At 36.7% G+C, this 15,847-nt stretch overlaps 1 protein-coding gene across 1 annotated transcript in view; it reads right to left on the bottom strand.

The window, feature by feature from the left end:
• The window catches only part of LOC112025419 (probable LRR receptor-like serine/threonine-protein kinase At1g07650), a 59,531-nt gene that overhangs the window by 31,665 nt on the left and 12,019 nt on the right, over positions 1-15,847 (bottom strand). Inside the window, exon 4 of the mRNA XM_065763058.1 lies at positions 10,089-10,301. Coding sequence (XP_065619130.1) covers positions 10,089-10,301 — 213 coding nt within the window. The remainder of the gene's footprint in view (positions 1-10,088; positions 10,302-15,847) is intronic.

The following is a 15,847-nucleotide window of genomic DNA, read 5'->3' as shown; positions in this document are numbered from 1 at the left end:
CGAGAGTGGTGACCTTAAAATCATTCGGTAGAGTTTTTGCCTTGTAGGTTTTCTCCATTCGTAAACAAATCACTGTGTCAATTTATTTTTCCGCTGCATACTTTAGATAATAGGTGATTTGTTTGTACTACCATGTGCTTTGCAAGTTAATTTGATTAATTAATAAAATTGGCTAATTAATTAATTAATTTATCACAAAGGGTCAATACATTCTTAGCCTATCAAGTGGTATCAGAGCAGGCACACTTTGATTAGGTTTTATCTTTGTTGTGTGATCTATTGACCCCTGTTGTCATGGCTGCAACCGGCTTGAAGAGATCTTTGTTTTCAAATACATCTTATTTTTCTAATCTCTACTTGTTTGAGTGTATTAGAAAAGTTATTTAAATTCTATTATGATGACTATTGGAAAAGATCTCAGCTTGACAAAGAAGAAATTAGACTATCTCAGAATGAAAATGTGCAAAGGAGTTCGTCTAAGAAGAGTGAAAGTTAAAGGTTTAGCTTATAAAAGGCAGATGAGAGAAAACACCATTCCCATTGATCTGTCATCTAAGCACGAAGTGTGCTTCATGATGAAGTTCGCGTTTAAGGTTATGGACATGTGTATGTGGTACCTTGAGATCAGTTGCTCAAGACACATGACTGGAGATCGATCTCTCTTCAAAGTTTTCGAGTCTAAGAAAGGTGGTAATGTCACTTTTGGTGTGGGAACAAGTCACAGATTAAAGGAAAGGGAATCATATCTCTACCTGGACTGTCAGACATTGCAAATGTTCTATATGTAAAAGGTCTGAGAGTGAACCTGTTGAGCATAAGTCAGATATGTGATCAAGATTTCATGGCAATATTCTTTAAAGGAAAATGCCTTGTCATAGATAAGTTTGGAAAGAAGCTCATAAGTGGTGTTTGCATTCTAGACAACTGTTATGGCTTAGTTCCTGATGTTGATATTGTGTGCAATAGCATTCATTTACCAAATGAAGATCTATAACACCAAAGGATTGGACATGCTAGTTACAAACATCTTTCAACTGTATCTAAGCATGAGTCAGTTTTGGGGATACCAAAGCTAAGTAGAGTGAGCAATGTGGTATGTGGACCATGTCAGCTTGGGAAACAAACAAAAGCTAAACATCCAGACACTCAAACATCTGCTACATCCAGAATTTTGAAGCTACTACATTTGGATCTTATGGGTCCAACTAGAACCGAGTCTCTTGGTGGAAAGAGATACATCATGGCTATGGTAGACGACTTCACTAAGTACACTTAGGTCATTCTCCTACGATCCAAGTCTAATGCTCTTGAGCATATTGAAGTTTTGTGCACAAGACTGCAAAATTAAAAGAGCCTGAAGATTGATCGAATTCAAAGTGATCATGGTAAAGAATTCGAGAACTCATATATGGAGTCCTTTTGTACAAGATCAGGTATATCTTAAGAATTCTCTGCTCCTATTACTCATCGGCAGAATGGTGTAGTAGAAAGGAAGAATAGGGTTATTCAAGATATGGCTAGAGCCATGTTGCACAACAAGGATGTGGCTAGAAACTTATGGGGAGAAGCCGTCAACATTGCTTGTCATACGGTTAATAGGGTGTATTTTAGACTTGGTACCAAGAAGACTCCATATGAGTTATAGAAGGGAAGGAAGCCAAATGTTAAGTATTTCAGAATCTTTGGAAGTACTTGTTTCATTATTAAGGATAGAGAGAATGTGAGAAAATTTGATTCCCAAAGTGATGAAGAAATATTTCTGGGATACTCCTCTACAAGAAAGGCTTATCGGGTATACAACAAGAGAACCATGAAGGTAATGGAAACAACAAATGTTGTTATTGATTAATCTTTAGATTCTGGTTTTGAGAAATTTAGTAAGGAAATCCCCAAAGAGATTCTTTCTCCTAAGCCTAGGGAAGTTTAAGAAATTGTTGAACAAGAGCCCACATCTCCTAGTACTCCAAATACTCCAAGTGTTATAGAAGATTCAGCAGACTTATCTACTTCACTTGATTCTGAAACCCATGAAGAGAAAGGACCTTCTTCCAGGATCAAATTGAATCATCTTCCTGAAGTTATTGTGGGAAAGATGAATGAACTTACACTAAGGAAGCATACAATTGATAAATGTGTTGCTAACTTTGTGTCTTATTCTTGTTACTTGTCATAGGTTGAACCCATTAAAGTTAAGGAAGCTCTTCATGATGAAAGCTGGGTTGAAGCTATGCACGATGAACTACTTCAGTTTCAAAGGAATGATGTCTGGACTTTGGTACCTAGACTGGAGGGTGAGCACATCATTAGCACAAAGTGGATATTCTACAATAAAACTGATAAGGAGGGTAATGTGATCTGCAACAAGGCTCATCTTGTAGCTCAAGGATACTCACAAATGGAAGGAGTAGACTATGATGAGACATTTGCTCCGGTATCCCGTATGGAGTCCATCAGAATTCTCCTAGCCCTGGCATGTCACTTGAGGTTCAAGTTTTATCAAATGGATGTGAAGACTACATTCTTGAATGGGCTGCTTAAAGAAGATGTCTATGTGGCTCAACCAAAAGGATTCATTGATCCACACATTTTAGATCATGTGTTGTACCTCAAGAAGACACTTTATTGGTTAAAGCAAGCTCCTAGAGCTTGGTATGATCGGCTCACACAATACTTTGTGTCACATGGGTTCACCAGAGGAAAAGTAGATCAAACTCTCTTCATAAAGAGGGAAGACGGTGAGTTGATAGTTGCTCAAGTCTATGTTGATGATATCATTTTTAGGTCAACTAAGGATGAACTTGCTCATAGCTTCTCAAAACTCATACAGGCCGAGTTCGAGATGAGCTTGATTGGAGAGCTAACTCACTTCATTGGATTACAGATTCATCAACAAGATTCAAGTATATTTCTATCTCAATCTAAATATGCTAAAAATATTGTGAAGAAGTTTGGTTTGGAATCTGTTAGTTCTGTTAGAACTCTTATGAGCCCAAATGTTAAACTCACTGTTGACTTGTTAGGTAAAAGTGTAGACTCATCTCTTTATAGAAGCATGATAGGTAATCTTCTTTACCTTACTGCCAGTAGACCTAACATTAGTTACAGTATGGGAGTGTGTGCTAGATATCAAGGTAATCCCAAAGAGTCTCATATGATTGCTTTGAAAAGAATCATAAAGTATGTCAAAGCCACTGTCAACTTTGGTGTGTGGTACAGCAAGGACACAAATGATGTCTTAGCTGGGTATTCTAATGCTGATTGAGTTGGGAATGCTGATGATAGAAAGAGTACATCAGGGAGTTGTTTTTATGTGGGTAATAATCTTGTTTCCTAGATAAGTAAAAAACAGAATTTCATCTCTTTATCCACTGTAAAAGCTGAACACATCGTTGCTGGTAGCTGTTGCACCTAGCTTCTATGGATGCAAAAACTCCTCCATGATTACGGTATTTGTCAAGAGCATCTCACCATCTATTATGACAATATCAATGCCATTAACATTTCTAAGAATCTGGTTCAACATTCTCGAACTAAACACATAGAGATTCGACATCACTTCATTAGGGAGTTTGTCGAAGATGGTACTCTTACTCTTGAGTTTATTCACACTGATGATTAGAAGGCTGACTTGTTTACCAAACCTCTTGACAGCAAACGGTTTGAATTCCTTCGCCAAAACATTGATGTTATCTCCATGGATTGATCTTCTCTTCTCTTCCTCCTTCCTCATGCATTTGCATCTAGTTTTATGCATTGCTTTGTCTTTATGTTAACATGTTTTTGTTTCATTAGTTTTCAATTTTGATTTATTTTGTCTTTCATATAAAAATAAAAAAATAAAAATTGAAAATTTGAAAAATACAAAAACAGTGTGTGTTTGTGTACATTGGTACTTGTGTACCTTGAATGGCCATTGAAACAAAGTTTTCTAAATTTTGTATTTTTTGTAGATTAGATGAGCATCTCTATGCATAACTAAGTAAGTGAGCTTTGTGATAAGTAAGGTTAAATAATCTCTTGTACTTAACAACACTCGTATCACTCTTTTTGACAAGAATGACTAGAAAATCTTAAGAGACAGGCATAAATAACCATCTCACCACTGTTGCCCACCAATCATGAAATGATATTTGTATGCTTTAGCATAGCAAAAGTGGAATGTCAAATGCTTAACATCATTGGGTATTTCTTTTCTCTCTCTTATATGCCCATGCATGGTTTGCTTAAAAGAAAAATATACAAAGAAAAATAAAAAGAAAAAAAATATCAAAATGCTTTATATATGATTGCAATCATGTATTCTAGAAGATGTGGGAGTTATAGGATGTATCTCAAAGGTGATAGTCCCCATCAAACAATTATGATTGTGTGTAAGTTAAAGTGATTTTCTCATATCTCAAATCATCATAACATGTAGACACTTATGCAATCTTGCGATGTTTTCACACACGGCACGCAATATTCTTTGCTACTTTTGATACATGTGCAGGTACAATGTGATTTGGCCATCATAAGGAATACATGTGTTAATGTATGCTCACTAACTCTTTTAACTTGTTTTTGAAATATAAAATTGGTTAAACTTGTTTTGTGTGTGTGTTTGTGTGTGTGTGTGTGTGTGTGTGTATTTTGAGATCTATGTGCTTAAGATTTTTCTTGTTGATAGATGTTTTTGAGGGATTAAAATGTTGTTTGGATCCTTGGTTGAGTTGCATATTTGATTGCATTCATGTCTGTGTTTTTCCCTTCTTGGATCCTTTGAAGAATTTTTGAGGATTTTTCAAAATTAATGAGTTTGTGTAAAAATTTTGGGTTGGGTGTTGCTTCATTGAGTTTAAAACTTCATGCATTGCATCACATTTGCACTATAACAATGTTTCATGCATTATAGTTATGTGTTTACCTTTTGAAGTGATTGTGTGCTGGTAGGATTGAATTAGGCTGAGCCATGATGTTTTTACTATTGTATATCACATGCTCATGCATTTTCATGCATACATACCTTACATTCTCTATATTCTTATATATTGATTGTGTTTGGTGTTTTTCGACATGTTTCTCTTTCCTTCTCTCTCTCTCTCTTGTTTACGTTAGTTGCGTCATGGCACCTAAACGTAAGTCTACTACGTCTCAGAACCCTCTTTGTTCTGGGGCATCCACATCTTTTGATCCTACTCCCGCACATGTTTGGTTCAGTGATGATAAAGCCCGACAGGACTTTTCAGAGAACTTTTCTCGACAAGGCATTCATTTGGAATGCCAAGTCATTTTTTCGGACTTCTTTGACACTGACCTACCCACTGTCATTCACAGTAGGGGTTGTGAGTCACTGTGTGACGTTTCGGTTACTTGTCCATTCGTGCTTGTATAGAAGTTTTACTGTAACATGCATGGATTTGATTATTTAGTACTTCTCTTTGTTACTCACATTTGAGGTACGCGCATTATGGTCAGACCGAATATTGAATTTGACGTGCTCCATGTCCCTAGGGTAGCGCATCTTGACTACCCTAGTTGTGAGCGTCTTAAGACTGTGTCTAAAGATGAGCTTATATCTTCTTTTTGTCAGCGTCATTCTAATTGGGGTAATCGTCAGTTCACTCCTTGTACATCTTTTGCTAAAGGTCCTCGGTTCATCAACATGGTTATGATCTTTGTTTTGCATCCTCTTTCTCACTATAACTCTATTACTGAGCCCCATGCTCGATTTTTGCTTTCTCTTTTAGACCATCTTACTATAGATTTTCCCTCTCATTTTATTCTTTCTATTATAGATGTATATAGAGATACGGCGACTTGTGATAAGCTCATCTTCCCTTCGGCTTTCATGAGGATTTTACGTCATTTTTCTGTTCCCTTTCCCGTTTTCAACCACTTCCCTATCATGTGTGCCATTGACACCGTTATCGTTAAACGGAACAAGGCGCAGTTTCATTCGAGGCGGTTTAGGACGGCAACTCCTCCCATTTCTTTAGCTCTATCCACCTCTACTCTCTCTTCTTCTATGGGTGGTGTGACTCTTGATGTGATCATGGCACAACTTCAGTGCATGAATGCTTGCCTTGACATTCTCACTGATGAGTTGTGCCAGGTGAACACTCGTATCAACCGTATTGCCAGACGACAGGCTCGCCTTGGTGGCTTCGTAGAGTCTCCCTCTCCTTCTCCCGAGGCATCTGACGATGAGGATGATAAGGATGGAGATGCTAGCAAACCCAATGATGATGAGATGTCTACTTGATATACTTACCCTTTGTCACTCGCGACAAAAAGAGGAAGTAGTTTTGGATATGAGAGTAGTCATACTCATAGGGGGAAGGTTAGTATAGGAGATTTTTGTTAGGGGGAGTGTTCATATTTTTTAAGGATGTAGTGAGAACTTTTTTTTTTCTTTCTTTTCTCTCTATTTTAGAGACATTGTTCATGTACCTTAGATCTTGTGATCATATTGTGATAGCAAACCTTGTACTTGTTAATATATATACATTTGAGGTTGTTATTACAGTTCTTTCACCTATCTTTACATGTGTTGTTTCTTTTCTCTCTTTATGCACATGCTTCTTATATATTGTATGCAATCTTTTATTTGTGTTTCACACTAAGATGCCTTGATGAGTTTTGTTTAAAGTGTTTCAAAAATACAGTTTGTCAAAATCTTCTTGTCATAAACTCTCTTCTTGCAAAGTTTTTCAAGAGTTTGTGTTAGGATAGATTTTATTGTATTCAACAAGTAAATATGAGTTGAGTGATTTATGACTTCTCTTATATGTTCATTTGTTTGTTGTGGTTTTGTCATGGATTGCCAAAAGGGGAGATTGTTAGGACATATGTGATTCAATTTTAGGAACATATGTCACTATTTTATGTAATTGGCTAATCATTTGACAAAATGCATTTTACTTGTAGTTTGGTAAATCTAGGATGTGTTTATTGCTTCAAGAAACCTTGTTTCAAGTTCAAGTGTTAAAGCCATGCAAGTCTGTACAATAATGAAGTTAGAAAGTGCAGGATTTTAAAGCTCGATAGCTAGTATCTATCGAGGTTTAAAGAGAGTTGTTTCAGCCCGAGGCTCGACAGCTGCTCGACAAATAGGGTATCTATCGAGGTTTATGAAGTTTAGTTCTTCAAGCTGATTTTCATCCAGTTTGTGAATGTATGTTTGGGTTTTCTTTTTTCACAACCCTAAACATATATAAGGATTGTTTTAAGCGCCATCACAGATGATGCAACTGAATGCAAAAGTTTTTCACAAGCATATTGTGAACCAATGACATATGCTCTAGTTCATCTTTCTCTTGAAGAAGCAGCTGTGTTTTGTACACCTTAGGGTTTGTGACCAAGTAACTTCATAATCTTCATTGTGTGATGAATAGAAGAACTTTGCAGCCAACATCCTTCTCAAGTTGGTGATCAAGTCACGTACTGGAATCCACACAATTGGTTAGTCACGTACTGGGAGTCGTGCATTGAAAGGAGAGATTGTCACTATAGAACAAGTCCAATTGGGCATTGGGGTAAGGGTTCAACTGTAGGTTGGTATAAGGTACTGGGATTCCTTTACTTTAGATAATTGGTGATTTGTTTGTGCTACCATGCACTTTGCATGTTAATTTGATTAATTAATAAACTTGGCTAATTAATCAATTAATTTATCACAAGGGGTCAATACATTCTTGGCCTATCACCCGAGATGATCAAATAGTCTCCTTCTGTTTCCTTGTCAGAATCTGGAAGGCCAGAAATGAGCCTCACCTCCGTGTGCTGGATCTTAAAGTAAAACCTAGAGGTTTTACTATCTTGAAAACTATAGATGTAGTTGATGTCATGCTAGGTAAGCTTCAATCTAAGCCTTTTATTAAGAGTGTCTACACTATCAATGATCCTAAATATGTTAGGGATACATTGGTCAGGATAGACCTTAAAATGGCGTAAGAAGTTAGTGAGCAAGTCACTCATGGGGATCCTAACGCCCCCTTCTACAATGGCAATGAGTGGAATTACCACGTTGCCCTCCCCTTTTAAGAGTATTACCTTGGATTCCAGGCAATACCTCACCTCAACATCATCAGGAAGATTGTATTTCCTTCTAAACTTTCCTAAGCTCTCAAGAGTATCAACCATAGACTTAAACTTTTCCATTAATTAAAATGCTCTACAAAGTGGGTTGAAACAAAAAGAAAAAGGAAGAAAAGGAAGAAGCAGAAGAAAACTAAGAACAGAGATGAGAAGGCGAAGCTACGTTTTCAAAGAAGAAAAGAAATGGACTTACAAAACAAGATGGAAAAGCAAACACACGTTGGTGGTCACTTGAAGGTTGTCGCAGAAAGATGCAGTGGAGAATGATTTGCTCTTCTTGTATTTTTGGTGAGAGTTCAATAGAAAAGGAACCAAGTATGGGTCTGTGTTCCTTATATAGAGGGAGGTGATGGAGAGAAAGGGACAGCTAAGACCCTTCCTTTCCCATTCATTTTCCATTTTTCAAAGGGCCCATCTAACCGCTCATCTTGTAACACGCGTTGTTAAACATGGGGTGAGAAGCTCAAGCGTGTTTGCAACATTAATTGCCTAACGCTGCCACTGTTCCTAAATGTCAGTTAATGATTGTACCATTTTTTTTTCTTGAACCACGATCCCCACTTCAATAATAATGACTTGGAGATCGTGGGGGGCTATTGTGGGGAGTGGAAGAGTCCCCATCCAGGCCTTAACCCCAATAATGGACTGGGCCTAGCCTGTATCCTTGAAGGAAGTCCAAAAGGGCAATAGGCTATAAGGAAAAGAAAGATGAACCATCTTACATACCCAGAAAGGGAAAGCAACATGGGAAAATGGTTCCCGTGGAAAAGGTAAGAAACTAGCCTTACTTGAAGCAAGGTGCATGGATGATCCATGTGTAGTTTCCAGAAGATGCCAAGGACTGCGGGAAACTTCCAGAACACATAAGATGATTAAAGATTCTTACCTCTGCATTAATAAGGGGGTTCTTACCTAACTCCTACTGCATTAAATGCATATGAGACAATCTAAACAGTACAGACATCCCCCAAGAGTCAAAGTTCAAGAATAAGGGAAGGGAAGGAACCGATAAAGTAAAGAAAAATATCCTTGAGAGTTTGGTTGGCAACAGGACAACTGTAAAGATAAGGACAAGGGATAGACCTATAAAGAAGGGAGGAAAAACAGAAAGAATGTTACTTCTTCAAATAAAAAGAGAGAGAGGGGTGATAAATCTAAGGGGGAGAAAAAGAGAATGTTGAGTACCACGGGAACAATAGAGTTTCTAGGAGAAATACCATAGAAAGATTTGTAAAGTGTGTTGTCAATAAAATTAATTGTTTGAGCTTCCCATTGTGGAGTGTTTATTTCCTATTGTTCAACTAAAAATTGATTGCGTATTAAGACATTACAACTGTAATCTGTGGGGTTCCTTGGGGGCCAATTTTTGTCCGCCCACACACACACACACACACACACACACACACACATATAAGTTGAGTTAAGCAGTATTACACCACTCAATATTTTTTAATTGGATGTGAATTTTGACAAATCCATCGTTAAATTACATTATCTTCGTATATTCTCCGTACTTGCAAAATTTCAAAGTGATCAAAGATTAATAGTCATATCATCAATCAATTATTTAAATTCAAGATTTTGTAGTTTAAAATAATGCATAAAAGATAAGTTTATGGATCGAATGGTAAATAACATCCAATTAATATGAAAATTGGCATGAATGTTAAGAGCATATAGAACATGTAATTCAATGGTGAGATTTTCAAATTATGATTTTTATAACATGGTATAATATTGCTTAGAGTTACATGAGGTATAACTTGAACCCAACCTCTCTCTCTAAATATATATATATATATATAATATTTTAAAGTCACAACTTCAACTTATGATTATGATTTTTATGTAGGTGCAAGAGGGTGTGTATTAGTGCATGCGTGACAGAATTTTCCCATCAAGAAGGTCTAGCACTCCGCTATGATGGGCATAAAAAGGTTTGACAGGTGACTGAATTTTTTCCATTCATAATGTTCTGAAAGCTCACAAAGTGAAATGAAAGTAGTACTTACAATTCAACAACGTGGCATACACCATCATGGTTGGAGCAATTGCAGGTGATAGAATTGTTGAAGCCATACGGCTTCAATTCCGTTGGAATTAACGTTGTCCAACTTGACTCATTACTGCATGGATCCACGCTGAAATTCCAGTCTGTCTTTTTCAACTGTGCACCTATTTCACGAAGGGCTTCGACTGCATAATTTTCATGATAATAAATCAAACTTCTTCAGTCTTCTACTTCTTCCTTTTTTCTTTTTTTTTTTCTTTTTTTTTTCTTTGGACAAGGAATAATTATACCTTACAGTCTTGCAAAAATAAAAAATTAGACATTGAAGTTTTAGAAATAACAAATAAAATCCTAAAATATTTATAAAATAAGTAACAAATTAAATCTATGTATTGGGTTTAAAATTAGGTATGGATTTGAAGGTTTAATTTGTGACTTTTTGAAATCTCCTGATTTAATTTTGTTACTTTTAAAATTATGAGGTTTAATTGATTACTTTTGAAACTTTAAGATTTAATTTGTTACACCTCCTAAATTATAGGATTTAAAATGTAATTTTTTTTCATCCAAAGTAAATACTAGGGGAGGGGAATGTAAGATTTGAATTGGAGATACAAGTATGCATTTGGCATAAATTTATTTTATTTTTTGTTGAAAACTTTTTACTAAAAGTGTACAAAAGTATTCTTGTATTTTTTTTTTTTAAATTAGAAAAAATGAGATATTAAAAATTTGTACATAAAAGCTAAAGCTGAACAAAAAAGTGATACCAAATAGACCTTAAGCATTACTATTAGAAAGAGTTTTTTAATTCAAATCCTCCACCAAACTATCAAACTAAATTATAAATAAATAAATAACCAACAAACACCAATCTATCTTTTTTGCTAACTTAATCACTGGAGTACTATGACTCCGAAAGTGACGCTAATTTTGATTTGCTATGCCACAACTGCGAGCCATTCAATTCTAGATTGGGCATTTGCATTGGGCTTACGGGTATTCATTTAGTTATTTATTTATTTTTATATAGTTTTTAGGTGTAGTTGCATATTCTAAACACTTTAATTCTAATTCCTTTTCATCTATTAATTAGAAGAAGATTTTTTTTTTCTTCTTTTAATTTTGGCTTCAATAGTTCAGATTGATTTTAAAATTCTCAAAGACTAGAAAAGTAGAATTTTAGTTAAACACAGTTTTCTTGGAGCAAAAATTGTGTCACCACTGAGGGTTTTTTTTTTTTTTTTTTTTTTTTACTTTTTTTTTTCTTTTTTTTTTTTTCTTTTTTTTCTTTTTTCTTTTTTTTTTTTTTTGAGAAATTCATGTCTTTACTTTGAAGGAGGATCATAATCTTCTAGAAAATTTAAGAATAAACTCTAAATTTCTTATAAATTTTATCTTTCATTAATAAATGAGTATTTTAAATTAAATTGAATTGTTTTTATTTTTATTAGATATTCTTGAAATACAACCACATGTCCATAATAATAAAAGCAAGTAATCTAATAGAAACTCAATTTTTTTTTTTCACTTGCCTTTTTGATTTTGTTATATTTTTGTATTTAGTGACTTATTTTAATTGGTGTGGTGTGTTACATCAATGATATTAGGGAGAATTTTAATAATCTTCCATTAATTTGGTTGATAATAGAATGGACCACAAGGGCAACATACAACCAATATAGTTTTTTTTAACCTAGTAGCTTTTTATTCTAAATAAGAAAGTTGCCCTTCCTTAAAATTGAAAAATAAATAAATAAAAAAGAAGAAAGTTGTGGATGATGCAAAAAATCAGCAGTGGAGCTTTTTGTCTCAATAGATGGATGATCCTGTGGTTGGTCGTGTCTCTGAGGTAAACCTGCAATAAAAATTTGGAATGAAATGGAATACACTAGTGTAGTGTTTGCCAAAAACACTTCGATGATTAAGTCAGAAAAGGAGAAATTTGTTTAGAGAGAAACTGACTTAAAGTGATTTTTGGATGAGCATTTATGTGTACCTTGGATTCCATTGTTCCTCTTTTATAGTTTTTCCATGCCTTAATGGACAATGAATTCCAGCATTTATGAGCAATGGTTAGTACGTTATCAATGGGAGCTTTGAAGTGTATAGCTCATTTGTTACCGTTGATTCGTCCGTTACGTTTCATCATCAACACATGTAATAAATGTCTAACGTTTGCTTTAATCGTGATTAATGGGAATGACGATCCCAGGTTATTTTTTGACTTATCAGCTGCCCCCTTGTTCGTATTCTCGTCTGTGAGACAAGATAAGAACATAATCGTTCATTGCTTCATGTTCCATGTTCGGCGCATTTATTGCAAGTTGATGCTTCGTCTGCCACATGACACGTGTACGGTCAGGATGTCTCTTTTGTGTCAGTTCATCTCGGTTTTCCTACACACGATCTTCTATTTATTCTACTTTTTTCCCTCCTTTTTCTTTTCTTTCCACTTTCTCTTCATTTTTCCTCTTCGTGGCATTTCGTTTTCTCGGAGCTCTTCTTCCTCTTCTGAGTTTTTTCCTCATCAACTCCTTTTTCGATTCTGGTAAGTCTCTTCGAGCTTCCCTCTTTGTTTTTGTGCTCTTATGGTAGATCATTCCTTAGTTGGGTCAGATTTCCCTTCTGTTTCTTTCTTTTTTGATCGTCTGTGTGATTTGCTCAAGTTTGTAGGTTGGAGACGTCCTAGGGTTAGGTCCTTCGTAGGGTGGGATTGTCCTTATAGTTCTATCTTTCTTTTTCTTTTTCCTTTTGTAAGGTTGAAATTTATCAACCATCTTGTTGGCTTTATTCCGTGCCAATTTGCTTGTAATTTAAGCACTTAGTAACCCTGTATTTAGGTAGGATCATTGTAAGGGTGGTGTGTGAGAAGATATGAAGAAAAACTCAAGTATGTGCAAGAAGGCAGAGTTTCGCGGCTAACTCGCGGCTTGCAAGCCGCCAAATGCTGGCACGTGAGATGTACACAGGGAAGCTGAAGGGTCGCGCTAGCTGTCGCACTACAGGACAAAAGTTCCAGGCTGGCCAGGCCGTTACGTCACGACTTGAACTCGCGATTTGGACAAGCAGTGAAGTCAAGCCGCTAATCAGCCCTGTTTGGAAAAAACTAACTCTTCGTATTCCAAACACACACCACTATATATAGACCCTTATACCCACTAAATTGATAGAGCTTCCAGAGAGAATTTTTGAGAGAGAAACCCTAGAGAAAAACAAGATTGCTTCATCCCCAATCTTTACCTTAGAGACTCTACAAATTCCTCTAATCTCTTCCTTTCCATTGTCATACCCTTGAGAGGCCTTTAGCCAAATCCTTAACTCACCACACCCACGTTTGTGAGAAGGTTTATTTGGTACTGTTGGGAAGCAGTTTGGAAGGAACCAATATACATTGGTTGATGCTATAATCAAGTAGCGGAATCCGGTAAGCTAGAAAAGAAAAAAGTTCGGCGCAACCTCGTTGGAGCAGGAAGCTTGGAGGGCTTAGGTACCTGAGTAGATTAGGCTTGGAGGGTCTATTGCTGTTCATGTATCCCAACTACATTTTCTAGTGGATTATTTACCGCTTAGAGGGCGGTAGAGAGGTTTTATGCCGAGGACTTCGATTTCCTCTTTGATAACACATCGTGTGTTGTCCATGTGTTTGCATCTTCCTTCCCTTTATCTTTGCCTTATATTTACTGCTGTGGATGTGTTTATATTTGGCTTAGATTTGTTATCAATTCTGTGATTGGCTTTTATTCATGTTTCGCACATTAATTGTTTGATTATAAGCTTGAATTGATATTTTATATTTTGGGGGTCTAAACATTCAAGAGTGTTTTATACACATATTGAACTTTCACCTTTGATTCACCATTCAGTAGGAGTTGCTCAAACCTTGATAATGTCTAGTGAGAAGGTTAGGTCTAGTGAGCTTGAAACAGGCTTGTCTTCATCTGAGGACCGTGGGGCCCTTAAAGTCACTTCTCCTTCTACCCCTCATAAAACCTAGGGCATATGCTGTTCTCTTATGGAGAAGGATGAGAAGAGGCCAGTTCCTTTCTTCAATAAAAATTAGGATCCCTAATGATGACGATAGGGCTTGTCACTCCTACACTAACGAAGTGTGCTTTTATGAGGCTGACTTCATCAGTGGACTTCATTTCCCCGTCCACCCTTTCATTAGAGAGCTTTTCTTCTTTTTACAACTTGCTCCAGCTTAGCCAGTACCAAACTCATGAAGGATAGTAGTCTCTGTATGGTGATATGGATGTCTACCAGTGACTAGGACATTATTAGGATAGAAGAGTTCCTACACTTCTATCATCTAAGACGATCCAAAGATCTGGGCTACTGGGAATTTAAACCATGGGGAAGAAGTTCAAGGTTGGTTCTTGACTCCCTCGTCTCTTTGAAATTGGAAAACAAACTTTTTCTTTGTCTCTGGTGATTGCTGGGAGTTCACTCCAGGGGAGGATCTAGATGATGCTCCTAAATTGTTCCGTATTTGGGGTACTCTTATGTCTGGTGCATCTTTCTATTTAATCTCTTTGTTATGTATATAATTTTTCTAAGTGGATGTGGTGCTGATAAATATGCATGTGTTGTTGTTTTCATAACTTTCGTTCACCCTCGTCTAAAGAAGAGGTACCATTCTCGTGTTGAGAGGGTTAGAGATTATCTCGAGTCTGTTAAGGACTTTAACAAGCTCATTTCTGCAATTCCTCAGGCCAGAACCCTCCAACCACGTCCGAAATAACGTTGAGATCATCAAGAAAAGTAAGTTTTATTGAATTGTTGTTTGAGTATATTCAATGTACTAGTAATTAACTCCTCCCTTTAAAAAAAAAAAAAAAAAATTAGGAATGACGACCAGATTTAGTAAAGCTAAACTGGTTGAGACCTAATAGAAGAAGGCCAAAGGAGGCCTGACAGACAGTCTTCTGATGAGGAAACGCCAAAGGGACACGGAGACACCCAAGGACGATCCTATGGTGACTTCTCTTGTTGCTAAGTCTATCTCCCAGCATCCAACCTTGCCCACCTTTTCCCTAGAATTACTTGCTTCCACTGACGGAGGTTTCAAAGCTAAGTCAAGGACAAGGCTCCTCTGGGATCTGTCTAGGAAGATGCGAGAGTCGCAGTGCTGAAAGCTCATAAGGTGATATTGGTTGACTACCTTTCAACTTTGGGGGTGAAGCCATCTCATGAGTTGATGTCGTCTCACGTGCACAAGGTTATGTAGGTATGAATAGTGAAATAAGGTCTTCTTCTTTTGTTGTGTTTTCTTCTCTAATGCTTCTTTCTTTTCTTTGCTGGTGTTGAGTGAACCCTTGTACATTTCTAGGAAGTACTTGGATTATGAAGAGAAGTACACGATTGCCAAGTCCAAGGTGGAATCCCTTTCTGTTGAGAATGAGTCATTTAGGAGACAAATCTCTCCTTGCTGAGGAGCCTAAAAAGGACAAGGAATACTTGAAGACTCTAGAGAAGAGCATTACACTAAGAAGGAATTTTCAAATTTGAAGGACAAACAGATTGACGAGGCCCTCCTGAAGGTCGAGAAGGCTAGCTCAGAGGCGGGGGAGAAGTTCAAGGCTTCGGATGAGTACTTAGACAAGCTCTGCAATTATTACGTGGAGGGTTTCAACCTTTTTCGAAATACTTGGCCAAGCACCACCCAGAGTTGGACTTCTCTAAGCTTGATATGGAAGAAGTGAAGAAAAAGATCTTGGTAGATCATTCTACCGAGGCCGCGATGGAGAGCAAGGTCAT

This window comes from Quercus suber, unplaced genomic scaffold (genome assembly GCF_002906115.3).
Source record: "Quercus suber isolate HL8 unplaced genomic scaffold, Cork oak 2.0 scaffold_490, whole genome shotgun sequence".
NCBI lineage: Eukaryota > Viridiplantae > Streptophyta > Magnoliopsida > Fagales > Fagaceae > Quercus > Quercus suber.
This window is presented reverse-complemented; position numbering and strand designations above follow the sequence as displayed.